Below are 27858 nucleotides of genomic sequence, written 5' to 3' on the forward strand. Positions count from 1 at the left end.
GGTGATGAGAATTGGCATCCGGCTCTAACACTACTGAAAGGGTGAGGGGGGATGGGAGGTTCAGAATGCCCTGGAGCATACGTCTGCCATATTTTGGTGTGATGTTGTGTTTGCGAGGAAAAGTGGAGAGACCACTCGAATGGCAAATATTTGCGGAATTGGTGACGATGATGTGACGCGTGTATAAGGTGGAAGGTGACTTTCCACGTGATGGGTTAGACAGGTTGGTTTTGAATTTTAAGTCGTTTAATTGTGGGTGACTGGTGAGATTTTGAGCTTGTAGAAATTGTTTTGAATATGCAAACAAATTGTATGTTCTACGTATGGGAAATATAACAATTATTAGCTTTTTGAAAGGTTTAAGGTTTGCTTCTGGAAAAACACTTTTCTCAGAAATCTTTAAAAATCACGGGTTAGCTCAGAACAAAATCCTATTACAAATTTGAAGGTTTTGGTGCGAATTTCGATTAAAATTTGGCCCGATACCAGGAACTTAAAACCTGATTTTTGAGAGCTTTTTTTTTAAAGGGACCTTCCATAAACTACGTGGACACTTTTTTTTAAGAATCTCAATAACAATATACTTTCTTGAATATTTTCATAGACTTTTTACAAGACAGTGCAGTTGTTTATTTTATTCCAATAAAATTTATTGAAAATAGTTGTTTTAAAGCAGTTTTTGCCTTCCTCACTTCACTGAGGGAAGGCTATAAAATCACTTGGAAAATGAATTTCTTAATTAGACCTCCTAGACCAAACATCACTTATACATATTTGGAATTTTTTTAAAGGTCCAATAAACCAAATTTACAGTTTTTGCTTTTGGGTGGTTGATACCCCTAACTCAAGGTGGTTTAAAAACCAAACCCAAAAAACTGGAAATTTGGTTTATTGATCCTTTTAAAAAAATCTCCAGATACAGTCGTGCCTCGGTTTAGCACCGCATATGGGGGATGCAAAACCGAGGCGTGCATAACCGAGGCACAGAGCTTATGGGATTTTGGTTATATGGGAGACATTGGCTTTAATCGTACCAAAAATCATGCAAACATCAGAAAATTATAGTGTTTGGAATCGGGATGATGTCAGCTATCCATTAAATTATTATTTCATGAAAGTTTTCACAAAAATACGTATTTTTCCTGTATTTCGAAAATGCATATTTGTTTCTTTAAAGAAACCAAAAATTTATTGTTATTGCAATATGGGTATGCAATGATCAGGTTTTTTTTCATACATTTTGGATGTAACAATAACATTTTTAGAAAATACTCAAAATTTTCACAAAACTACGTATTTTCGAAAAAATACTCAAAATGTCAATTTTTACAATATGGGTATCAAACGATTGGGATTTTTTCATACATTTCGAATGTAATAATAACATTTTTAGAAAATATTTTAAAAAAATCACAAAACTACGTATTTTCGAAAAAAAATACTCAAAAATAAAATTTTTACAATATGGGTATCAAACGATCGGGATTTTTTCATACATTTCAAAGTTATTAAAAAAATGAAAATAATCAAAGTTTTCACAAAACTACGTATTTTTGAAAAAAATATACTCAAAATTTCCGGTTTTCACAAGAGGTATCAAATGTTCAGGATTTTTTTATACATTTCAAAAGTTATAACGCAAATTTGTGGAAATATCCAAATTTTCACAAAACAACGTTTTTTTCGAAAAAAATACCCCAAATATCAGTTTTTTACAATATGAGTATCACATGGTTGAGATTTTTTCATTAATTGTTACTTTGTATCGTCATGTGTCCGATTTGTCTAAGGGACGACGGGACTTGAACCCGCAACCACCTCATTAGTACTGAGACGCATCGCCAATTGTACCACTGAGGCCCTTGAGATTCTAGATATCTTAAATCACCGTAGTGCTACGTGTGACAGTTTGGTATCTATTCCAGCATATTTAGATCGCTTTGTGTTCATTTGGTATCGTGATCATCGTCGTCTCCTTCTGGCGAAATCCGCTGAGCAGGATATTGTAAAAACGGAAATTTTGAGTATTTTTTTCGAAAATACGTAGTTTTGTGAAAATTTTGAGTATTTTCTAAAAATGTTGTTAATACATTCGAAATGAATGAAAAAAATCCCGATCGTTTGATACCCATATTTTAAAAATTGAAATTTTGAGTATTTTTTTCAAAATTACGTAGTTTTGTAAAAATTTGGAGAATTTTCAAAAAATATTGTTATTACATTCGAAATGTATGAAAAAATCCCGATCGCTTGATACCCATATTGTAAAAATTGAAATTTTGAGTATTATTTCGAAAATACGTAATTTTGTGAATATTTTGAGTATTTTCTAAAAATGTTGTTATTACATTCGAAATGTATGAAAAAATCCCGATCATTTGAACCCATATTGTAAAAATTTTAATTTTGAGTATTTTTTTTCGAAAATACGTAGTTTTGTGAAAATTTTGAGTATTTTCTAAAAATGTTATTGTTACATCCAAAATGTATGAAAAAACCCTGATCATTTGATACATATATTGTAATAACAATATATTTTTGGTTTCTTTAGAGATAAAAAAAATGCATTTCCAAAATACAGGAAAAATACGTATTCTTGTGAAAATTTTCATGAAATAATAATTTTAATGGATAGCTGACATCATCCCGATTCCAAAACACTATAATTTTTTGATGTTTGCATGGTTATTAGGATGTAACAAAAATGACTTTTTGGCGGGCATTCAAGGGTTTGTTCCGGTGGGCATACTAAGCCCAAATCCAAAATATGAGCTTGATTGGATGTAACAGGAGCTGGCGCTCCGGCCTTCAATTTTAAATGGGATTTAACCCGTAAAAAAAGATTTTTTTAAAAATGTCATTTTTTGAGGCATTTTGGCCACTGAAGCGTTTATTTTCAACATCATTGGCGTGTAGGCCAGATCCTTGCGCATCTTTGGTATATATAACATTGAAATTTGGACCCTGGAGCTCGGTACAGACCTTCAAGTTTGGCATTTTTCAAAAATCGGTCCCGGCAAAAAAGATATGCGTCGCGCCTCGCGACGCCCTAGACGTCATTTGATTTTGCCGGGGCCGATTTTTCGAAAAAATGCCAAACTTTGAAGGTCTGTACCGAGCTCCAGAGTGCTCCAAATTTCAATGTTATATATACTAAAAGATGCGCAAGGATCTGGCCTACGCCAATGATGTTGAAAATAAACGCTTCAGTGGCCAAAATGCCTCAAAAGTGACATTTTTGAAAAATCTTTTTACGTTAAATCCCATTTAAAATTGAAGGCCGGAGCGCCAGCTCCTGTTACGTCCAATCAAGCTCATATTTTGGATTTGGGCTTAGTATGCCCACCGGAACAAACCCTTGAATGCCCGCCAAAAAGTCATTTTTGTTACACTCTAATGGTTATTCATAGAATTATAGCCAATGTCTCCCATACAGCCAAAATCCCATAAGCTCTGTGCTTCAGTTAAGCACTGGGCCGTGCTTAACCGAGGCAGCTGAACGGTGCAAAACCGGGGCAGTGCAAAACCGAGGCGTGCAAAACCGAGGCATGACTGTATCGACTCAGATTCATTTTCTGAGCAAATATCTGTGCGGGTGGTTGGATGTTTATCAAAATAATTGCACTTGAACTGGCTGAACCGATTTTAACCGTGTTGGTCTCATTTGGTCCGTATTGGGGTCCCTTAAGTCACTATCTATAAATAATGATGTTTAGTTAAGTACGTCAAATTCACATGACCAATATGACAAAGAACTTTGCACAAAACTCTAGACAATTTATTCGATGTTTACTTTTTGAGTTATTGATGATTTGTTGATTTAATAATAACTTAATATATTTTTATTTTTTTTTTCAAACATTGCTACCTTGATAGTGGTGGCCATTTTATGTCCAGTATCAAAAACCATGAATTATGATACCCATCTTGCCAAAAATTTTATGGTTTGGTAAATGTCTCCCGGGGGAACCTGCCAGACATCAAATTCGAATTGTGTGACCCCGTTTTAGTCAAATTTGAATACATTCCAAACTCGATTATCCGAACGCCATGGCAATTTTTTTTCTGATAATCGAATCACAAATAAACATTTGTTCCGTTGTCTTATTTTTGTTTGTTGGCGGTGATGAAATATTAAAAAATGTCATCCCTTCAAATTTGACTTAAAAAAGGGCCGCAGATCTATAATTTGATGTTTAAAGTAAGAAAATTAGAAAAAAAAAATATTTCATCGCTGCCATTTTAGTCTCTATCTTGGATTTAAAAATTCTAAATCACTAAAGCATTGTTTAGGGCATAGCAGAAGAATAAACAATATTGCCCTAGTAACATTTTAGGTTTTAAGTAGGCCATAAAAGCTATTTTAGGCCGTATGCGGGTTTTCAGAACCATGATAAAACCTGTAAGTTTAAAAATGTTACTAGGGTGTCATCCCTATCAACAATAGGAATGATTAAATAACACTATATTTTACATTTCTAATCTTACTGTTCAATAAATTGATCGAAACATGGTTTCTTTTTGCGTTCAGAAATTAATAGTTTGGCTTCCACAACTTTAACAACTTTGTACACCCCAGATTGGCTTTGAAGCAAAAAAGCTCGAAAAATATCTAGGACAACGAGGATAATGTAATCGCATTCGGCCAGGAAGTGTGTCTCTCCTTTCACTTTTCCTGGCCAGAGCCATTGCATTGTTCCAAAAGTTTGCTCCTTTATATTTTTCGCTTTCCATTGTTAGCCGTTGACTAACACACTACACTCGAAATGCACACGAGCACACGGCAGAGTATAATTTTCACTGCAGGGCTCAATAGGAATAAAGTGGGATTTTTCCTGGTAAAAACAACAAAGCATACAGGAAAAAGATTCAGGACCCTCCAGCTGGGTCGGTAATGGCAGATCTCCAACGAAAGATACCGGGGACGACGCTCTGGGTGTTATGGGGTGGCCCACATACAATCACACAAACAACAAGAGCACAAACACCATTATTTCCAATTCAATTTTCATTTTGTTCTCACTGTCTCATTCTCGTTCTCTTTTCCTCTCCCACTCACCCACGCAGCTACGGATGTTTAATTTACATCGCAACACAAATAGCCTCCGGTATGAAGTATCTAGAGCAAATGAATGTAGTGCATCGTGATTTAGCAGCTAGGTAAGTGCAATTCTACTGTGTTTTTATAATGCTATCACTACTAGTGCAGGAGCAACAGAAGTGCGCGTGGTCGTGCAATTTCAACTGGAATTATGTATTGCGGCTGGCCCCTTTTTGCAGGATGTCACTGTTGGTGTTGTTTTATTTTTTCAGAATTATTATGGAAAATGTTTGCCAAGTGGCGCATTCAAATGATGCTGGATTATTCTTTCATACCATGGAATTTTAAAATCATGGTTGTTATTTGCAAAAGTAACTCAAGTTGGCAACTAGAGTTCCAGTTCTTGAGGAGTAAAAACATTGTCATTGTGAAAATTTCGGTGATACTGGAACAGATTTGACAAGATTGTAAAACAAAATTTAAATCTTGAATCGATTATTGAACGATGCTTTAGATTTTTTAAGCATAACAAGCTCAAATAAAGGATATTGACCTTTTTGCTAATACAATTGATCGGTTATTGCAATTTTTATTCATTTTGAATATTATTTTGAAAAAGATTAAAAACAAATTCTTCATCTAACTATTTCAAACTTAAATTTGAATAAAAACTCAAGTAATTAAAAATTGATCGCTTTTATGACAAAATGGTACAGCAGCAAAAATCGTCAAATTTGCTACAAAAACTGATATTAGACATGTTGCATCATAAGTTCGTCCTAACTAGTTTTCAAACAATTTTGACAGCTGTCCATACAAAAAGGCTATCAAATATTCAAAAATATGTACTATGAGAACTGAATGTTGTAAATCTATATGGTGTTTTCAGCACAGTTGTAGGTATTGCTTAGGTTTCTAATAAAATATATACAGTATGTAAAAAAAGTATTTACACCCCTTGGGCACTATGAACATTTTGTGATGAAACATGTAAGCAATTTAAAGTTTGACAGAAACCTAGTACTGCGTTTTGTTCAGAAACTCATGCAGAACATTTAGCTATATAAAGCTCATGAAAAGATGATTTCCCAAAAAAGTTATATAACAAATACTGTACAGAACCGGATGGGGCCGGATCACTCTGGAGAGTTCCGGACAAATTGAAACGCGAGCGTAGAAACAAAACGAACTTTATTTGCTCTACTCGTACACGGAACGATCTTCTTCAACGGACACTTTATTGGGATCTGACGATAATTACTATAAACTACATGGAACATACATGGCGCATCGGTGCATTTCGCGCCACCGATCGCAGTTAGCTGAGAGGGTTAATTTTGATAGTGGGACCACAGAGAGACATAAATAATGCGAGAGAAAGAGCGGCTTCAGAACTGCTACCACAACAAGTATGGTTTAGTACCGCGCGGGGTAGCACCAACCGCGCGTACCACAGTACATCATGAGCCTTCCTTACCCAATTCTTTACAAATACTATTACAGAAATCAAAAAAGGTGCAAAAAAAGTTTGTACACCTTTCAAAAAATTAACACAAATAAAATTATTTGTTGACAATTTACCATAAATCCAGTCTCCCAACTCCAAATAGGCATCCTTGACTGATTGAAAAAATGATTTGGATTGAATTTAAAGTTTACTAACTGCTTAGTATAAAAGTTTATATAACTCTGGAAATTCTATATAAAACTTATCTAAACTTAGTTTTGCAAACTTTCAATTTATCTAAATGTCAATATATGACCATTGAATTGCTAAATAAACATTTTGGAGTGGGTATAACACCGTTTTGCGGGTCTTTGTATCGATAAAATAGATTTTTCGTAGGATTTTCGTACCAACCCGGAATTACGTCGTCGGAAAATCCGCCGGCATCTGAACCGGTTCACAATTCACAAGTCAACCTATGTGGTATCGGAAAGGGCATAAAATTTCCAATCTTTTGATACCCATACATCTAGGTTTTCTATAAAGTTGATATTCTATACAATATTGTTAAAAAAATAATCAAAACCAGGATCAGAATTACTTTCGATAAATTAGAAATTTCCGGGAAATTCGTTGAAAATTTTCTGTTTTCCGGAAATTTTGTTACCGCGGGCTATTGGACGCTCTATTTTCGAGTGATGTTCACCAAAAATGTTTTTAGTACAAGGCTTGACCATCCCTCAAAAAAAAAATAGTCAATTCAAAAATGTATTTTATAATTTCGCGACACTTTTATTTTCTTACATTGGAAATCGGACGCATATTCTTACTAGGGACGTTCCATATTTATCTTGATTCAATCTAGATTTTCTTTCACTTTTTCAAAATTGCATATGGTTTAGCTTAAAATACATTTAACTTTTTACCAATAAGACAAAATTGGTTGATTTTTTGATGTTATGAGCTATAAAGTACTGTCGTCTTTTCGTAACTTCTTTTCATATTTTTTTCCCGTAAAAGGCGTAAATCACGAAAAAAATCTGTGTCTTGGACATAATTGCATGGATTGCAATTCCAATCAACTTTTAAAAGTAAAAAAAACGGTACTTGATCCACCTTTAGGTGGTTGGTGCCTTCCTCTTATTTATAGAGTAATTCAAACAATGAATAAACAAATCAAGCTACCTACAGACTTTTTGTCTAGAACGTACAGACACCGCCTTTGAAGAAAATGGCATCCCTGTACACGGCTTTTTCGTGGCGATCAGACCCGGCCATATGAGGTTATGTTGGAAGCCACCTTTTTTGTAGTCGTTTAAATAGCTTTTTTATGATAACTTTTAAACAACTAAATGAAAATGTACAAATTTCTATAAATTGGCTAAGGTAATTTTTTGACAGGATAACATTCGGAATCGTCTAACTGGATATAATTAAGCTGGGATCTTTCATTTTGGAAATCTAAGAAATCTGCCAAGTTATCCCTCTACAACCCAGCCCCGCCTTAAGGCGGGCTTCTATTTAAAAAATCGCCAAAAATCAATTTTTCAACCAATTTTTGATATTTTAAAGCATTGTAATGAAGAACTCCTAAAATTTTAGTATATTCATGGGTTGGAAGTTTTACTTGTTTATGTGACTTTGCCAATGTTTTTCAAAATGTCATTTTTTAGGGGCTGTGTTTTTCACTAACATTTCCTTTATTTGAAGAGCAATTCTCTGAGATTTCGGTCATTCGATTTTTTCTGTATTTTTTAATCCGGCTGAAACTTTTTTGGTGCCTTCGGTATGCTCAAAGAAGCCATTTTGCATCATTAGTTTGTCCATATAATTTTCCATACAAATTTGGCAGCTGTCCATACAAAAATGATATGTGAAAATTTAAAAATCTGTATCTTTTGAAGGAATTTTTTGATCGATTTGGTGTCTTCGGCAAAGTTGTAGGTATGGATATGGATTACACTGAAAAAAAATGCTACACGGTAAAAAAAATGTTGGTGATTTTTTATATAACTTTTTGTCACTAAAACTTGATTTGCAAAAAAAAAACACTATTTTTAATTTTTTTTATTTTTCGATATGTTTTAGAGGACATCAAATGCCAACTTTTCATAAATTTCCAGAATGGGCAAAAAATCTTTGACCGAGTTATGATTTTTTTAATCAATACAGATTTTTTCAAAAAATCGAAAAATTGGTCGCAAAAATTTTTGAACTTCATCTTTCGATGTAAAATCGAATTTGCAATCAAAAAGTGCTTTAGTGAATTTTTGATAAAGTGCACCGTTTTCAAGTTATAACCATTTTTAGGTGACTTTTTTTGAAAATAGTCGCTGTTTTTCATTTTTCAAAATTAGTGCCCATGTTTGCCCACCTTTGAAAAAAATATTTTTGAAGAGCTGAGAAAATTCTCTATATTTTGCTTTATTGAACTTTGTTGATACGACCCATAGTTTCTGAGATATTGCCATGCAAAGGTTAAAAAACAGGGAAATTGATGTTTTCTAAGTCTCACCCAAACAACCCACCATTTTCTAATGTCGATATATCTGCAACTAATGGTCCGATTTACAATGTCAAAACATGAAACATTCGTGAAATTTTTCGATCTTTTCGAAAAAAATATTTTCAAAAAATTTAAATCAAGAATAACATTTCAAATAGGCGTAATATTGAAAAAAAGTTTCAGCCGGATTAAAAAATACAAAAATTAAAATTTAAGAAAAAAGACCGATTCCGTAGAGAACTGCTCTGAAGTAAAAAAAAGTATGCAGTAATTTTTGTAATGTCCCAGACTATGCCTCTACGCATTTTTTACAACTTAAATGATAATGGAGCCATTTTATAGCAGAAAATGTGAAAAAAAAACAAAAAAAAATTAAAAAGTTACTGCAAAAATATTTAAAAAAAATTAGATAGACAAAATGTAATGAAAGGAGGTGGTAGAATAGGCCAACTTCTATCAAAAACAAACATACAATAAACAAGATAAATCAAAATTAAAATACTAAAAAAAGAAATAAGAAAAACATAAAACAAGAGAAGTAAAATTATTCGTAGAAGGGTAATTCTCCACCAACTCACACGAAATCGTACCGCCCCACCATCACGAGATATCGAAAAATGGACCTCGGAATCGTGATCAGGGACCAAAATTACCTTTTAGAACAAAGTTTCACGAAAATCGAAGAGGAGTCGGGGCAACTGCTGTGTGAGTTGGCGGAGAATGACCCAGAACAAAAGTTGCTCAAAAAGACCTCCCGAATACGGGAAAAATAAAAAAAATCGAAAAAAATTGGGCAGTAAAGGGGACTTTTTTGTTTTGCTTCTGAGTGGCACAAAATTGCTTCCAATAATATTTTGAGGTTAATATGTTTTATAATGTTTTAATTAGGGATTTCAATGATCTGTTCTAGTTATTTTAAACAAATTAATAAAAGAAAAACTTTTTTTGTTTCGAGTAAACAATCCGATAGAAAATAAATAATTTTAAATAAAATTTGAAACTCTTTATTTTCTAAATTCACAAACTAAAGTTTTTTGTACCAAAATGGTTGCAAATTTCCTTTCATAATCTGGCTTGTGCACGATTTAAATATGTTAGTTTTTTTGTAATTATAAAGTCTAATTATGTTGAGAGCAAGTTATCTTGAGCACAAAATATTTTTGCCCTTACCTTTTGTGGGATCTTCAGCAGACTTCAACTTTTATATGTTAAAAGGATTCTAATGTGTTAGTATATGATTAAAATTGCTTTCTTCAATGCTTCATCAATCTACTATTAACTATCCATTGCAACATTAAACTATTACGAAACAACTTCGATTCCCACAACTCGGTAATAGTTTAGGTATGTAACTTGTAAGAACCCTCCCCCAACTCCCATCATCCAACTATCTCACTACTATCAGTGCTACAAAATTTATACCACACAGCACTACAGCGGCAAACATGGAAATAATGTGCCTCCCGGGACCTTAAATCATCATTAGCCCTAGAAACACACAGCCAAAAAGCCCCACAAACAGACGTTTACGCCCTTGCTATGAGAGATTCACCGCCCAGGACGGGAAGTTCCATTCGGTGTGCCAAAATGAGGTTTCCGGCCAGGACTGTATGACAAGGAACAACTTTTCGGATGCACTTAATGGTGATTCATTAGTTTCGCATGTGTACTAAACTTTGCCCGGTGAATAATTATCTAGACGCAAACATGAGCCCGTGCTATCCCTTAACATCCGGGCACGGGGTGTTCGGGATCGACAAAACAAGTCTCCCTCTCGCGCGCGTGTGAACATGTAGCCAAACGACCTTTCAACCTGTTGCATTTTCGAAACATACCTACTCGGAGTATCGTGAAAGTTGGAAAACAACGTTTTTTTTCCAAGGCCTGGTAATGATAGGATTAGCTTGTGCAAGCTGGTACAACTGTTGGAAATAAAAACACGAACCCGGAGCAGCGAAATGTGCTATGAAACCACAAATTTCCCACAGCAAAAGCTAATTCTATGCCTCCCCTTACTCACTCACAAACATGTGAACACGAACGAGCGCATAAACTTTACTCGTTCGAAAAAGGTAATCCGGCAAACGCGTTATCATCCCATTAATAATTGAAAACGGAATAAAAAGCTAAGCTTTTTTGTCTGGGCATTCGGTTTTTTTTTTCTAGTTTGTCACTGACATTTCTTTCTCTTCGTTAATGGCATGGATCTGGACGGAAATCCTCTTATATTTAACTTAATTATGCTTTGGAAGTATCATCCCTCGTTACCATCCATTAGATTCGGCGGAAAGTGTCCATCTGTTTCGTGGGTCCTTGAAAAAAAACACGTGTGTTTTGTTGTGTTAAAGGATGACCATTAAACTACAAAGAGTGGTTATTTTAGGTTTGGATAAGATACCTTTGTTAACGTACCAAGTTGTTTGGAAGTAAATAAAATAGTAACACTCTCAAGTGAAATCGAGTTCAATCTTACCAAAAATGTTGTAACTAAACGTTTTCAAAACGAAACACCAAAACCGTTTTTTAATTAGCTCTTTTTGAAAGTTGGGCGTCATTTTAGCATTTTACAAATATTGTTTTTACCCACACGCTGATGACATACAGCTAAAGATCAGTTGTGAATTCACTTTTATAAACATTTGATTCTTTTTTTTAGTTACACAGCTAAAAAAGTAGTAATCCAGCTGCGTGTACACAGCAAAAATTCCAATGATAAAATCGCATAAAAAAGCATGTACTTCACCTTCGTCAAAAAAGACACTTAATATTACACGCTGCATGTACAATTTTTGCAAACACAAAAAAAAGTTGCAACCTACGGGATTCAAACCCAGCACCAACAGTAAGGACTGGCGCCTTAGCCCACTCGGCCATCAGACCGATGGCTGAAAGATAAACGCATATATGAGCTTGACATTTCGGTCAAGTAGGTTTCCCATACTGATGGGCTACATATTTCATGGTGTAATATTACACAGAATTTCATAAAATAATGCAAAATATATTTTACACCGAGGCCTTTTACACGCAGCTGGATTACTACTTTAAAAGGCTGTGTAAAAGGCCCGGGTGTAAAATAAATATTGCATTTTTTAATGCAATTTTATGTGATTTTACACCCTGAAATAAGTAGCCCAGCAGTATGGGAAACCAACTTGACCGAAATATCAAGCTGATATGCGTTTATCCTTACAGGTTTTCATTGGTCTGATGGCCGAGTGGGCTAAGGCGCCAGTCCTTACCGTTACTGCTGGGTTTGAATCCCGTCGGTTGCAACTTTTTTTTTGTGTTTGCAAAAAATGTACATGCAGTGTGTAATATAAAGTGTTTATTTTGACGAAGGTGGTGTGTATGCTTTTGCATGCGATTTTACCATCGGATTTTTTTTGCTGTTTAAAACAGTTTTGATCAAACTGAGAAGTCAATTTGATTAAAAAAAACACTGAACTTTCAAACAAAGTCCCTTTAAATTAATTTCGCCGATTCACCGGTCGATTTTCAAGTAAACACATTAACTTCTCACCGTGAGAACGGCAACATCTCCCCGATGTCAGACTCGTCCTTTCCACCGAGAGGTGGTCTGGGACGGGACATCCCGTCGAGCCCCAATCCTCCATTACAAAGAGTCCCATTTGTTGGCGACACGTATTACTGTCACGATAAAACATTGTGTGTGTGTGTGTTTGTGTGCGCTCGAGTGACTGCCACTGACACGTTCGATATTCAAATTATATTGGGAATGTACTGAAAAACCAATCAATCAAACGGGCTTTTACCTTACCGTAGTAGGCTTTGCTACCATAGCGGTGGGGTAAGTGAGTGTGAGGAGGGGATCACCACATCCAACAACCAATCCAAGTTGGCTTGTGCGCGCGGCGAGTATTGTGTGACTTTATGTGAGTTTGTGTGTGAAGGGAAAAACGGCCTACTGTGTTCGGTTCGGGCTTGCACACACTCACAAAACCACGTCACATGAAAATTAGCACGTCAATGGCAATCAACCACAGGACGATTCCCCCCATCCCCCTTCTTCAACCATTCCCTTTGATCGCACCTTTGTACCCCCCACCATTGTCTGCCATGTCACGTGTGTAACATGTAAAAATGAATTAATATAAATAATTCAACGGCACTTTTTTCGCTCGATTTGAGCGCTGACATGTCCAACTCTGTGTGCTTTATGGTGATGCATGTGGTGGTGGTGAAATGTCATCGGCGAGTTTTTGTGATGTCCATAGCTTACGCCACGGTTTAGAATATTTATAAGCCGCTCATGTTCGGGGGAACTGTCGTCCAGTTAATAACGTGTCATTTCCCTGCTTTTTCTCTCCAGCTGATGAAAAAATAATTTCGAAAAAAAGTTTCCCGCCCGTCGATAGAGCGGGAATTATTTTACCCTAGATCTATTATTCATTGCCGGCCATTGTCGGAAAAATTGAGAAAAGAATTTTTAATAATATTTTTCAAAGGGCACCAGGCAGCCAGGATCGGGTTTTTTCCGCTCCACCCTGTCTGTCGGTGAATAATTTATCTCTCACTCTAGAAACGAAATTTTAATGTTCGTTTACAAGTACCCTCCGCGTTCACTGATGTGTAAGTGCACACGTCGTCCATCTACTGCAGTGAGTAGACGACCTGGCCACAATGGAACGAGAGAGTGGACCAAGCAAAAAGTTTGACAATGTCCGAGAGTTTTTTTTTGCCAGCTGAAATGTCCATCTCACTTTGTTGTGTGCACTGTTGAAAATCAAGAATTTTGACTAATGTTTCAACTCATAAATTGGGTCTTTCCGAACAAACGTGCAGGTTTTTCGAGTGGTAAATAAACAGCTGTCACTTTAAGAGTTCATTCAAATATTACTATACACAATCTGTTTTAAGTGAAAGACCGGAATGGATACTTTCATCAGCAAAATGTTATTTAATATTTATTTATATTTATTTTAAGAACCCCTCTTTTGCTTATTTGCTGTAAAATAATTAACAGTTGAAATCTCTAAATAATATTTTAACAGTGCACATCTGTAAATGAAAAGAAGAGCTTTGGTTGTCGCTGCTGCTGCATAATACATCAGTCATAACTTCATCAGAATTGTCCTTTGCCACGCTTCGGAAAGAGAAATAAAAGGTGTGTTTTGTGCACAGGACTGCACTCATGCAAGGAACTTGAGTGTTGTGAGTGTACTCTTGTCAGTGATAAAGGGTAAATGAATGAGTGATAGGACTTAGTAAGTACTGATATGATCTTTTGAGAAAGTAAGCATGAATTAGCAGGCATGCTTACGAGACCCATTTGTAGAGTCTTCGCCTCAAATATGGGAACTATACCCTTTCTCAGCCTATTTCTTTTATCGGCCTATCAGCACTTTGATAATGAATTACAGCTTAAATAAAATGTGTTTGACTGTTCTAAAGTAATAAAAAGCTAAAATAAAAGTGAGCGAGCAACTCATGATTGTTGATGCATCTGAAAATCAGGAGTTTTTTTTTTTTTTTTTAAAGGTCCAATAAACCAAATTTCCAGTTTTTGCTTTTTGGGTGTTTTTGAAACCGCCTTGAGTCAGGGGTATTAAAAAACACCCAAAAAGCAAAAAATGAAAATTTGGTTTATTGGACCTTTTCAAAAAAAACTCCAGAAATGTTGATTTAATAGCGGAAACGGCAAAAGTGATGAGAATTGGGCGAACTTGGCTTAGTGTGATTGAAATTGGTATATTTCCCCTATGATGGCTGAATTGATGTTGGTCAAATTTTGGAATTCGATTTTTACATAATTGTGGTCTTTTTTATAATTCATATTAGAATATTAAAATTATTTTTACCCGAATAGGACGGTACGGTAATTAATTTTACTTAAAGCTAAGAGTAATTACAAAGGATCTTGTGTGTAAATTTTAGTGGGAGTGGAGCCGACTACCCGCGGCCTGCTCGGGATTAGTATGGGAAGGGAGATTCTTCGTTAGTTTGAGGTGATGGAGTTATAAATTCGATTGGAAAGAATTCCATTTGGTATGAATTAAAATAATTTCTAACAATTTGTCGGATTAGGGATAAAGCAGGTCTTCGCCTACTTGATAAGCATTTGACGTTATGATTAAAAGTAAACAAATCTATTTTTTTTTTATTTTTTTTTTAACTCTCTACAACCCAACCTCGCCTTTAAACGGGCTTCGGTTTCAAAAATCGCCAAAAAATCATTTTAAAACCAATTATTGGTCTTTAAAAAGCATTGGAAAAAGAACTCTTAAAATTTTAGAAAATGTATGGGTTGGAAGATTTAATGTCATTTAGGGTCAATTTTGGCTTTGTTTTTTACTAACATTTCCTATATTTTCAGTAAAAAGAAGTATGTAGCAATTTTTCTTCTGTCCCAGACTATGCCTCTACGCATTTTGGTCATGGTGTCATTTGATAGCAGAAAATGTGAAAAACTAGCGAAAAAATTAAAAAGTGACTGTAGAAACCTGAAAAAAGATAGGCAAAATGTAATGATAGGAGGTGGTAGAATAGACCAAAAACTACCGAAAACAAACACATAATAAACAAGATAAATGCAAATTAAAATACTAAAAATGAAACCACAAAAAACAAGAGAAGTAAAGTTTTTTGCATAACAAAAGTAGACCTCCTAAACACGAAAAAATATAAAATTTGGGCAGTAGAGGGTTAAATCATTTTTTCGTGATTTTCTTAATAAGCATTGTATTTTCCATAAATATCAATCAAATTATTCTATGGATTACCGATCATCACCTCGTTTCCAATTGTATTCCATGTTAAAATGATAAATAAATTGATTAACATTACATTTCTCAAGCCTTTCAAAAAGTAGGAACGGTAACTTCAACTCGCTGGTTCTCGGGCATAAATCAACCAATCAAGACTATTTTTTTTCAGTTATTTGTTAGGATGTTTGGATGATCCAAGAATTTTGGAGATTTCGATTTGATAAAATCTGTAACTTAACCATCATCATCCTTTTTTGATCTAATCAAGATCTGCAAAATTCTAGGATCATTTAGACATCCTAAAAAATCACTGGTCTGGTCTAGGCTAGGGATAGGAAACAGCACCCTCCTGATTACTGATTACAGCACCAAAAAATCAATTGTGCACTGGGACCATCAACAAACCATGTGGACACTTTTTCGGAAATCTAAAAAAAGCCGACATTTTGAGAACATAGCAACTTGAAATAGGCTCAAAATGACATAAAAATAATTATAACTCCTCAATTAAGGGTCAAAACATTCAACTGTCTTTGACGAAAATGTGTGATTTTATGTCATAAACAACTCTTCAGAACAAAGTAGGCCGCTAAAATGGTAACTTTTGGAGTTATCACCAGAAAAGTGCTTTTTTGGATAATTTTTGCAAACATGGCGTATATCTCGTATAGATCAAGTGATAGGCATGTTAGAAAAACTTTCATTAAATTTTCTCCTCTACAACTTTTTTGTCTACACAACTTTTTTCTCTCTCCAACTTTGTCTTTGAAGTCTTACCCTAAAACGTAATCCAACAAAGTTTGATTTTGGAAGGTCACCCTGTATGTCAATAATTCCGAAAGGTAGCCCTTACACGGTGTGTTTCTAAAATAAACTTAAGATAAATAATTCAGCAAGTCTGATATTTGCCATCATGAAAGAAGGGCTCTTTCCCGATATTTTGCGAGGCCCGGCGAAATATTTCGTCGAGGATCTAGAGCAACTTTTTTTTGAAGATCTTTTTCGATTTTATTCGATTTTTCTTTAGAAAAGTTGATGGAAATCGATGGGTTCATGTTCATATCCATCAAATTTCTTATGAATGTGCCTCAAGAGACATTAAATTACATATTTAACCTCAAATAAAAAGATTCCAACCAAAATTTACCAGATTTGTAGCTATCTTTGAAATAACCCCAAAATTCAAGCTGGAAACCTCAAAACGACCAAATAAAAATCGTTTCTTTGTACAATTTGTCATGAAAATACAGCAACAGATTGCCCGGATAGAAATTTGAGCTTAAAACATTGCTAAACTAAGAGTATTTCAATTAAAAGCTTAAAATCCTCTTCCATATAACACTATGACATTTTAGAACATTTTCGAATCAATAACATTGTGAAGAACAGTTTTCTGAACCTTTTCCATAAAAAAGTATCAATTTTGGTTCAATGTAAGTAAAGATGTACACAATTTTCCAAAATAAAATCGACTTTCTCCGAAATTCCTGGATTTAATTCCCATTCAAACGATGAACAGCGCCTACTGAGTTTTTTTATTATTCTAATAAATAAATTCCATGAATTTCATTAAAAATTTTAATAAGTTTTATGTTTCAGCTAAATTTTTCCACCCTTAAAAAATCACATGGTCTGATTTTCAATGCCAAGATATGAATCTTAGGTGATTCTTTTTCAGCTTTGTGGGGCTAGAAAAAAACATGAAATTGAAAAACATGATAACATGAAAAAATGTTCTGGTGGTGCAAAGCAAAAAAAATGGCTTATTTTGCGAAGCTTTTTTGAAATTTTCCAATACAATCTTTTTTCCCCAAATTTCGTGCGTTATTACGAATTGAGTGCAATACTAAAATATAAGGGTAATTATCTAACAACTAACACGAAATCGGGAAAAGTTGACCCGACTCCTCTTCGCTTTGCATGATACTTTGTTCTAAGGGGTAAATTTTGTCCTTGATCACGAATCCGAGGTCCCTTTTATTATGTCTCGTGACGGAGGGGTGGTACGACCCCTTCCATTTTTGAACATGCGAAAAAAGAGGTGTTTTTTCAATAATTTGCAGCCTGAAACGGTGATGAGATAGAAATTCGGTGTCAGAGGGACTTTTATGTAAAATTAGACGCCCGATTTTATGGCATACTCAGAATTCCTAAAAAACGTATTTTTCATCGAAAAAAAAAACACTAAAAAAGTTTTAAAAACTCTCCCATTTTCCGTTACTCGACTGTAAAAATTATTGGAACATGCCATTTTAAGAGAAATTCAATGTTCAATGTACTTTTCGAATCTACATTGAAGGGTCATTTTTTCATTTAGAACAAAATTTTTCATTTTAAAATTCCGTGTTTTTCTACCTTTGCCGGGTTATTTTATAGAGTGAAATAATGTTCCACAAAGTTGTAGAGCAGACAATTTAAAAACAAAAAGATTTATAAACATAAGGGGTTTGCATTTAAACATCACGAGTTATCGCGAATTTACAAAAAAAAGTTTTGATTTTTTTTTGTCGAAAAATTACATTTCATACTGCTCAGCTACTCTTTAAATTATGCAACACATAAACGTGCTACTTTAAACGCTTTCCCAACTGACCTGGTAGTCAAATAATCACATAATGATTTCAATCCTGTTGTGACAATGTCGATAATTAGTGACTCATTAGTGCCACCCCCATCCACAGTGTTCAACCTATCGCAGGTTGATCGCTCCGCTCGCACTAATTTAGTAGGTACCTACAACAACAGCTTAAACTATCTTTAACCGGTGAGAGGCATTATTGGCTTTTCCTTAACATATATTCCGGTGGCTCAGCTGGCAGGATTACAACACTGCTGCTGCTGCCACTGGACACTTTCAGTGATTATAGATAGATTATCTTAATTTTTTCCCCCATCACCCCTGGTCCTGCCGCTAGCCGAAGTTGGTCTTGTTCTACAGTTAAGCCCCTGCAGCAGCAGCAAAACTGCTCGCCATAAATTAGTCCTTCCACGTGTGTGTTTGTGGGTGTGCATTCTAGTCCTGGTTGCATCTCTCTCTCTCTCTTTGACTAAGGCACTTTGGACTATGACGATGATGATGACGACGACGATGTTGTTGGCCCCCCGAAAGCCAGAACATGTGTTTTTGTTGTACGGGGCGATTAAAGTACTTTAATTCTAATTTATTACCCATACTTTGGCCTTTTCGGTGGAAACGGGGGAAGGGGAAGTGTAATACGGAGGCTAATATTCTTGTTAACGCCCGTGTGAGTCACGTGGGAGAGTGGCCAATGGCGGGGAAGGGGGAACCTCAGGTGTGCAATCGCCGGGTTCGGTAGTTAAACGCAATCCCCGTTTCTGCACTGCTGGAGGGACCTGGTGGTGGTGGAAGGAACACTCGTTTGTCCTGCCTGCCGAGAGCGATTATAATCTTGCCTTTCCGAGAAGAAGAGATTAAATGGCTTTTGTGCGATTTCAAATCCATTAAAGCTGGCCTTTGTGCGAACAGAAAAATACACTAGCAGAAGATAATATAGGCAGAAAAATCGTTATCCGAGCATTCGTTGGTGAAGGTTGTCTGAATCAACATGACTCGTCGCGTCCCGGCGCAAAACGCCGGCAATATTGCCCTACCTGCGGCTCAAGCAGGCAAAAAAGTGGGAATTTCCAAAAGGAAGGTTGAGGCCTCAACTGATGGCCAAAAACCGGGGATTTCCAAGAGGAAGGTGCTTTTGGAAGTGACATCGAACAGCAAAAAGACGAAAAAGAGCGACGGTACTGTACCGATGGATGAGGAGGAGGAGAACTCTTCGTCGCACGAGGAGCAGCTATTGAAGAACAACAAGTTCGCTGGACTGCCTGACGAGGACCAGGTAGCGGAAGCAAAGGAGAATGAAGTGAAACAGCGAAAGGAGAAACTGCCTCCTTTTTATGCGGCAATCAGCAGCAACGATCGACTTTCGAGCGGGGCTGGTTGAACTCATCAAGTCTGGGAAAGTCCTAGGCAACATTCGTCTGTGTCAGGACGGATTTAAGGTGCTGGTGCAATCCAGGCAGCACTATCAACTGGTCAAGGATTACTTGACCGAAAACGAGGCGGAGTACTTTACCCATGATGTCGTCATGGATAAGCCGTACAAAATCGTCGTCAGAGGTCTGTACGACATGCCAGTGGAGGAATTAGCTGCCGAGCTAAAAGTTTTGAAACTGGATGTGTTGGCCGTGCACAAAATGAGCCGACGCAACAAAGACATCAAGTACCGTGACCAGCTCTACCTGCTGCATTTGGCTAAGGGATCGACGACGCTTCCTGAGCTGAAGGCAATTCGAGCGGTTTTCAACATTATCGTGTCGTGGGAGCGATACCGACCAGTGCATCGTGACGTCACACAATGCTTCAACTGCCTGGGTTTCGGGCACGGAGGTAAGAACTGCCACCTGAAGCGTCGTTGCGCCAAATGTGGTACCGATGCGCACATCACATCCCAGTGCATCCAAGATTCGCTGGTGAAGTGCCTCAACTGCAACGGTGAGCACTCGTCAACCGACCGAAAGTGCCCCAAGAGAGCTGAGTTCGTGAAAATTCGGCAGCAAGCATCGACGAAGAATCAGCCTCAGCGTCGTAGAACTCCTCCAGCCCTGGTGGAGCAAAATTTTCCACCTCTTCAACCGCGACGCCAGGTCCCGAACTTGGCACCGTTGCCGTTGGATCCCAGGAAGAGAGCTGAGATGAATCATCCACGGCCGGGTTCCAGCCAGGAGCCGAGACCGCCACCACCGGGCTTCAGCCAGGAGCCAAGACCAACCCAAGAACCAGCAGTTGAGGAAAATGGTAATGATCTTTACACCTCAACCGAACTCCTCAATATTTTCAAACAGATGTCCGCTGCACTGCGTGGATGCAAAACCAAGACCCAGCAGATTGAAGTGCTGACCTCGTTCGTCATCCAGTATGGATCGTAGGTCCCTCAAGCTGCTGAATTGGAACGCTTGCTCCATTAGGAGGAAGAATTTAGAGCTGGTGGATTTTCTTCGCGAGAAGGAGATCGACGTAGCTGCCATCACGGAAACTCATCTGAAGCCCGGTGAAAAAGTTTATCTGCAAAACTACAAGATCGCGACGCAGCTCGATAGGACCACCTCTGGAGGAGGAGGTGTGCTTGTCGCTGTTCATCGTGATCTCAAGCCACGCCGGCTGCCACACTTTAAGCTGGACATCATCGAGGCCGTTGGAGTGGAAATTCCCACTTCGGTTGGCCCAGTACTCTTCATTGCTGCATACTGCCCACGTCAGGTGAATGCCAGAGATGGTTCAGCAGCAAAACTGAAGAGCGATATCCAGAAGCTGACACGGCGGAGCGCAAAGTACATCATCGCTGGTGACCTCAACGCGAAGCATGAAGTTTGGGGCAACAGCAGGAGGAATCGGAACGGAGTGATTCTGCACAACGATCTGCAAAACGGATACTACAACGTTGTGAGTCCGGATCGTCCAACGAGGGTGGCTCGGTCTGGGAATCACTCAATCATCGACTTCTTCATTACCAATATGGCTGAGAACGTGGCTCATCCTGAGGTGTTTGAAGAGTTGAGTTCTGATCACTATCCGGTGGTTGTGGAGGTTGGAGCTTCCGTTACTCCGCAGCGGCAACCAACCCGGAAAGATTACCACAACGTTGACTGGCAGCAGTTTCAGCAAGTGGTCGACAGCAACATCGACTATGATCAACACCCGGAAACTTCTGCCGATATTGATCGTTCGCTGGAGGTGATCCAGCAGGCTATCAACCAAGCAGAGGCTGCCAACGTTCGGGAGGTTCCTGTTAATTTTAAGGTAACTGATATTGACGTAGATACTAAACACTTGATTAGACTTAGGAATGTTTATAGGAGACAATATCAACGGACTGGGGACTATGACAAAAGATTTCAGTGAACAATTTGAACAAAATCATACAAGACCGACTTGACAATATCAGAAATCAAGAATTTTCAAAACATGTAAGCCAGCTTGGGAATTATTCAAAACCATTTTGGAAACTTTCAAAAGTTCTTAAAAACAAACCAAAGCCTATTCCTCCTCTTATTGTTGAGGATTCTCCTTTGATTACATCCGAGGAAAAGGCAAATGCACTTGGGCTTCATTTTGTTAGTTCACATAATCTTGGCGCTTCCATGACCAGCCGTAAAGAAACATCAGTTGCCAATAGTATTTCAACAATCAATGACTCTACCTTTGAATTTCCTGCAGATTCCCATGTTTCTGGTGAGGAAGTCAAAGTTGCAGTTAAACAAATGAAAAATATGAAAGCTCCAGGCTTTGATAACATTTTAATCTAGTGTTGAAAAAACAGAGTGATCAGTTCTTTCAACATCTAGCCAATATTTTCAATAAATGTTTGCAACTTGGTTACTTCCCCACCAATTGGAAGCTGGGCAAAGTCATACCAATTTTGAAGCCTCAAAAGATCCAACATCGCCAACAAGTTATCGTCCCATTAGTCTTTTGAGTAGTCTGTCCAAACTCTTTGAGAAGGTCATCTATTCAAGGCTTTTGGATTTTACCAACGATAATAATATAATTTTGAACGAGCAGTTTGGCTTCCGAAAGGGACATAATACTGCTCATCAGCTTACGAGAGTAACTAAAATCATCAAGCAGAACAAGCTTGAGTCTAAATCAACTGCTATGGCTTTGTTGGATGTTGAGAAGGCTTTTGACAATGTTTGGCATGATGGTTTGATACATAAACTGTATTTATACGGTTTTCCAATGTATCTTATCAAAATTATCCAGCACTATCTTTCGGAGAGATCGTTCAGGGTTTTTCTGAATGGGATTGCTTCTGGATTATTCAACATTGATGCTGGGGTTCCCAAGGAAGTATTCTTGGCCCACTTCTGTACAATATTTTTACATCTGATTTGCCTACTCTTCCTGGTAATGGTGTGTTGTCACTTTTTGCTGATGACACTGCCGTTATTTATAAGGGTAAAATAACCAGATATTTAGTTGGCCGTCTTCAGAAGGGTCTTGACGTTCTTTCCGAATACTTTGGCGACTGGAAAATTCGCATAAATGCAGCCAAAACTCAAACCATCATTTTTCCACTTTCCAAATCGGCCAGATTTGTCCCAAAGGATGATGTTTTGATTAAAATGAATGATGTTTCGATACCCTGGTCAAAGGAAGTTGTCTATTTAGGTCTCATACTTGACTCGAAACTTTTGTTTCGGCAGCATGTAGATAAAATATTGAACAAGTGCAGCATTCTCATCAGGTGTTTGTATCCTTTAATTAACAGAAAATCAAAGTTATCTTTGAAAAATAAGCTAGCAGTTTACAAACAAATAATTTACCCCGTTATTGAGTATGCAGTACCTGTTTGGGAGTGTTGCGCTAGAACTCATAAATTGAAGCTCCAGCGTGTCCAAAACAAGGTACTCAAAATGGTTTTGAATGTTCCTGGCTGGACAAGATCAAGTGAGGTTCATGAATTAGCAGAAGTAAAAATGTTGGATCAGAAGATTCAAGAAAAATGTTTGAAATTCAGGGAAAAATGTGCTATTTCTGAATACCCCTTGATTCAAGGATTGGTTTAGTTTATTGTAAGTTTAAGTTAGTTTTAGGTTAGGTTATGTTTTCTTAACATTTTTTTTTCCTCATTGTACCCAGTGGTACAGAAATGATAAATCATATACTTTTAAAGTTATGAAAATGAACAGCGTTTAAATCACGAAAAGCAAACTAAAGCTGAAGAGCCACAGCTGACCACTTATCATGTAAACCAAATGTAATTATTATAAGAAAGATTCAATAAAGTATATTTAATTCAAAAAAAAAAAAAAAAATTGGGCAGAAAAATTTGCTGCTTACTGCAGAGTAGAAAAATGTTATGATCAATTCACTTTATAAACCAATTTACTTCAAAAAGCCTAAACTTTGAAAAATCATCGGTGTTTATTTTTGCTCTAAACAGACAACTTAAACGTAAAAAAAAAATCAAACCATCCACATTAACGACCCCCGGGTCTTTTGTGGTCTCTATTGCAAGTTTCTGCTCGAACCTAGGAGTCCGAAGGCTTGAATGGGGAGAGCACCCAAACCTCTTTTTACTCCAAGGGACCTTCCACCCCAGTGTTTGAACTGACGACCTTTGGATTGCGAGTCCAACTGCCGCCAGCGATTCCACCGGAGTAGGCTTGGTTTGGTGTGTTGTTTGTACTTATGGCATGGAGACGACTCCTACACCTGGAATGACTTAACGGCCTAACAACCAAGGCCGGGACCGACATTTTACTTCCTCATCCGATGGAAGGTTGCAGCAGATGGGAATCGAACCCAGAATCATCCGCTTACAAAGCGGACAGCGTAACCATTCGGCCACGCACTGCCACTTAAACGTCATCTTCTCATACAAAACTTGTAACTGTTTATAAAGCACTATAAATAGATCCATTTCCACCATCCAATTAGACCTCTGACTCCACTCTGCGTTTCAATTACCCCTCGTAAAAAACGAAACTATTGGCACTACGCCCCCCGGGGCATGGTCTTCCTCTAACGTGGGATTTCTGCTCCAGCGCCTCTGACGAGACAGGAGAAACCGGGACCGACGTTTTACTTCACCATCCGATAGAAGCTCAGTGGATAAGGCGGGAATCGAACCCGCGTCTCATAGCATCATCGGGATCGGCAGCCGAAGCCGCTACCCCTGCGCCACGAGACCCCTCGTACCCCTCTGGAAAGACTTTACCGCCCTCGATGACCATCTTCACATGCCAGTGCAGCGGACATGTCCTCCCAACGGGCGGTAAAAGTGCACCCAATGTTGGTTCCGTTTGTTTTGATTACTTTCAATAACGTCATTATGGAATAAGTGCAGCATAATTTATTTTAATAATTTATCGCACACGAAGATCGGTAAAGAGGGCGCAATTTCAATCCGATTTGCCCCAACGAACCCCCCTTCCCCCTTGTTTTGACCGGTGCCGATTGAGGTCAGACCCCACGCCACGGTTCGTAGATTGTGTTAATAAAATATCCAATCAAGTATATTGCACTTGAACGGCGCGATATGACTGTCAGCAATCGTAGCAAGCTGTGCAATCACTGCACACCACCAGTTGACATGACAGATGTCACAGTGGAAGGGTCAGTTGGGCCGCAGCTTAACTAAATTATGGTGGCAATTCTAACGACTTGTTTGCAGTAACCTTGGTGATGATTTCAAAAATGTAGAAATCGACGTCGTCGTGCTATCTTGTCGCACCCGCCATTTCGACGATCCAAGAAAAAAACGCATTTTAATGTTTGACCTTAAAAAAACAAAAACAAAAACACGCAATGTAAACAATAACAAACAAGTTTTGTTTGGCTGACCATTCTGTGCATTGCTTCGAAGTTTGGTTGCAGAAGTCCCGAGTTATAATTACAAATATTTACAGTAGTCTAACTTGGACGTGCGTCAAACGCGTTCTGAGGCCAGCTGTCACACTTACATCAATTTTCAGGGAGTGTCAAGTTAGCACGACAAGATTGAAACAACTTTCATATGAAAAGTGACAAAAATGCATCGATTTTTTTTTTTTTTGGTTTTCATTGAATATCTCAGGATTGAAATCGAATTTTGGAGATCTGTGAAGGTCAAAAGATGAGGCATTGTGAGCTGCACAAAATGGCATTCATAACTCAATTTGGCCCAAAATGCACGTACGACAAGTTAACACGACGGCGACGAAATGGAGTAGTTCTGAGTTTGTACAGCAACATTCGTCAAGTAGTCCTTGACTGTGTTCAGTCTACCTTGTTGTCAGCATTTTCGCAAAACGCAAACGACCATGACCGATGCCCACGCTTGAACGGTGATTCCCAGGACTACTTTGATGAGGTGGTGCCGGGTTGAAATTCATTCCCGAAAATTCGCCTTTTCGCCCGTTTCAAGCCGAAGCAATCATCATAATTTCGCGATTCAGGGCAGCAAATTAAATTGAAAACGCTCTTTCAGTGTACTGGTTTCAGGTTCTGGCCACGGAGTGCAAACCGCGCCGGACGTTCGCCCGAGCTTGTACCCATTTATCATGAACTGCGCGCGGATCGTCGGTACACGTGGAACGTTGTGTGGAGGTTTGGCCCCGGCAGTGATATTATTAAATAAATACGAGGATATGTTTCCTCTCTGAAGGTTCGTTTTAGACTAACTTTATTTTTCAGGTCTACAGTCGGTTCTCTACCTACAACATTTCTGAGAACCGACTTCTTATCCTAAATGTCGGCGGGAGTCCTAATCCCACGCCGACGCTAGACGAACCGTAATAAAACTTTATTACGGTCGCATCCTGCATTTCCAAGCCACATGCTCATGCGCATCGTCAACACGCATTAAGTGCGTGTAGCGAAGGACGATACGAAACAGAGACACAAACGGTCGTTCTGTTTAGCATGTAACTTGGGAATGTAGTGGTGGTGATTACCACATCACTCACCCCTATAAACAAAAATGTGATAACATTTTTTTACTAACATTTGCTAGTTAATCTTTTTTTCTTATTTTGTTTCAACCATTCGTATAGTAGTTTAAATTTGTTTTCAACTAGAAAATCTTTCTGTTTTTGCAAAAGTTTTTGTTTGAAATGATATTTAATTATTTGTGAAGCAATGTATTTTTCAAACTTTGTGTTAACTTTAACTGAACAATTACTGTTTACTTTCATACTTCAAAGAATCGAGTTTAAATTTAAGGACTTATATTGTTGAAACTTATCTTATTTATTTATGATTGTCCTGAAACTTAGTTTTTGATTATTTAATTATTATTTCTTCATTTTTTTATGTTTGATTACCAGTTTTATACTTTCATAATAATTTAATTAAAACACAACAGGGTGATACACCGGTATCCCTTCCCCCATAAATGTTGGTTTGGAGTACAATCATGTACTTAAACCAAATCAAAATTACAGAGACTGTTTACTCTTTTTTATATTTTCAGTAGGGATCTTTATATTCGGGACAAAACTATAATGAAGAAACAAAGAACTAACACAAAAAGTCATTGATTGAATGTTTTTATGTATTCAATTTTTTTTACTGAACTCACTTAATAACGCATTACTTCAAAAGTTGAACTTTCACAAAAATAGTTATTAGTGTCAATCTTCTGGAACCCTGTTCCTTCTACTTAGGAACATAAATGAACTTCTTAACAATCGTACATGGCTGTTTCTAGTTCAAATTGACAATTTATGCCACTTCATAACACGGATAATTGCTATGATTTTCATAGTCTTATTGGAATTGTAATAACTCCAGCCATTGTTATGGAATTCTTCATGAGCAGAAACACGAAGAGAATGTTTTGCCTCAACAAAATATCTCTACTAATGCTGCTCGAACTCGTTCTTAAATCAAGACACAATTATATGAAAGTACAGGGACCTCATTTTTAATGTATGACTGCATACGCCAAGCTCGACAGGCTTGTTCGAATAATTATCTTGTTAAGAATTGCACGCTGTGAAAAAAAAAATCTAATCGAGTCAGTTTGAATTAGCAGGGTTATATACCAAAAGGTAGATAGTTTTGAAAATATATTGAGCATCAACTAAACGTTGAAAATGCATCAATATTAACTAAGTTTTTATTGCCTTTGGTTAATATTGCCATTTTTGAATTACTGTTTGAACAATTTGTTTTAAATTTAGACTTTTTCATGTCCAATTTTCTTATTAAATCTCTAACAGAAATATCTGGAGGAGTTTCAAAACAATTTTGTTTTGTGTGAATGAAACCAATTTTATTTGTTTGAGTTTCATCAAATTCACTTTTACACACTTTATTGTAGTTTATAATTTTTTTTCTTGAACCTACAACTGCGTTCACGATGACCAAATTTTCGACAAAAATAACATTTTATAGCACGTGATTTTACAGTAATCTGTCCTACTTTAATTTTTGAAATGTCATTATTTTGCCTGTGAAATGATGTGAAATTATTATCATTATTTTGACAATTATCAAAAGGAAGAGCTGTTGCAGTAAAATCAATAATTAATTTAGATTTTTTAATAAAATCGAAAATTGATTCAAAATTTTCTACACCATTTGTCAAAAGCAAAATCTTAAAATGTTGATCATTTATTCCTTTTATAAATGATT

At 37.0% G+C, this 27858-nt stretch overlaps 1 protein-coding gene across 2 annotated transcripts in view; it reads left to right on the top strand.

Annotated features, from left to right (window-relative positions):
* Positions 1-27858, top strand: part of LOC6043622 (discoidin domain-containing receptor tyrosine kinase B) — a 473878-nt gene that overhangs the window by 407976 nt on the left and 38044 nt on the right. For both annotated transcript variants that reach the window (XM_038257913.1, XM_038257914.1), the window contains exon 14: positions 5068-5160. In XM_038257913.1, coding sequence (XP_038113841.1) covers positions 5068-5160 — 93 coding nt within the window. The remainder of the gene's footprint in view (positions 1-5067; positions 5161-27858) is intronic.

The sequence above is a fragment of the Culex quinquefasciatus genome, chromosome 2, assembly GCF_015732765.1.
Source record: "Culex quinquefasciatus strain JHB chromosome 2, VPISU_Cqui_1.0_pri_paternal, whole genome shotgun sequence".
Classification (NCBI taxonomy): domain Eukaryota; kingdom Metazoa; phylum Arthropoda; class Insecta; order Diptera; family Culicidae; genus Culex; species Culex quinquefasciatus.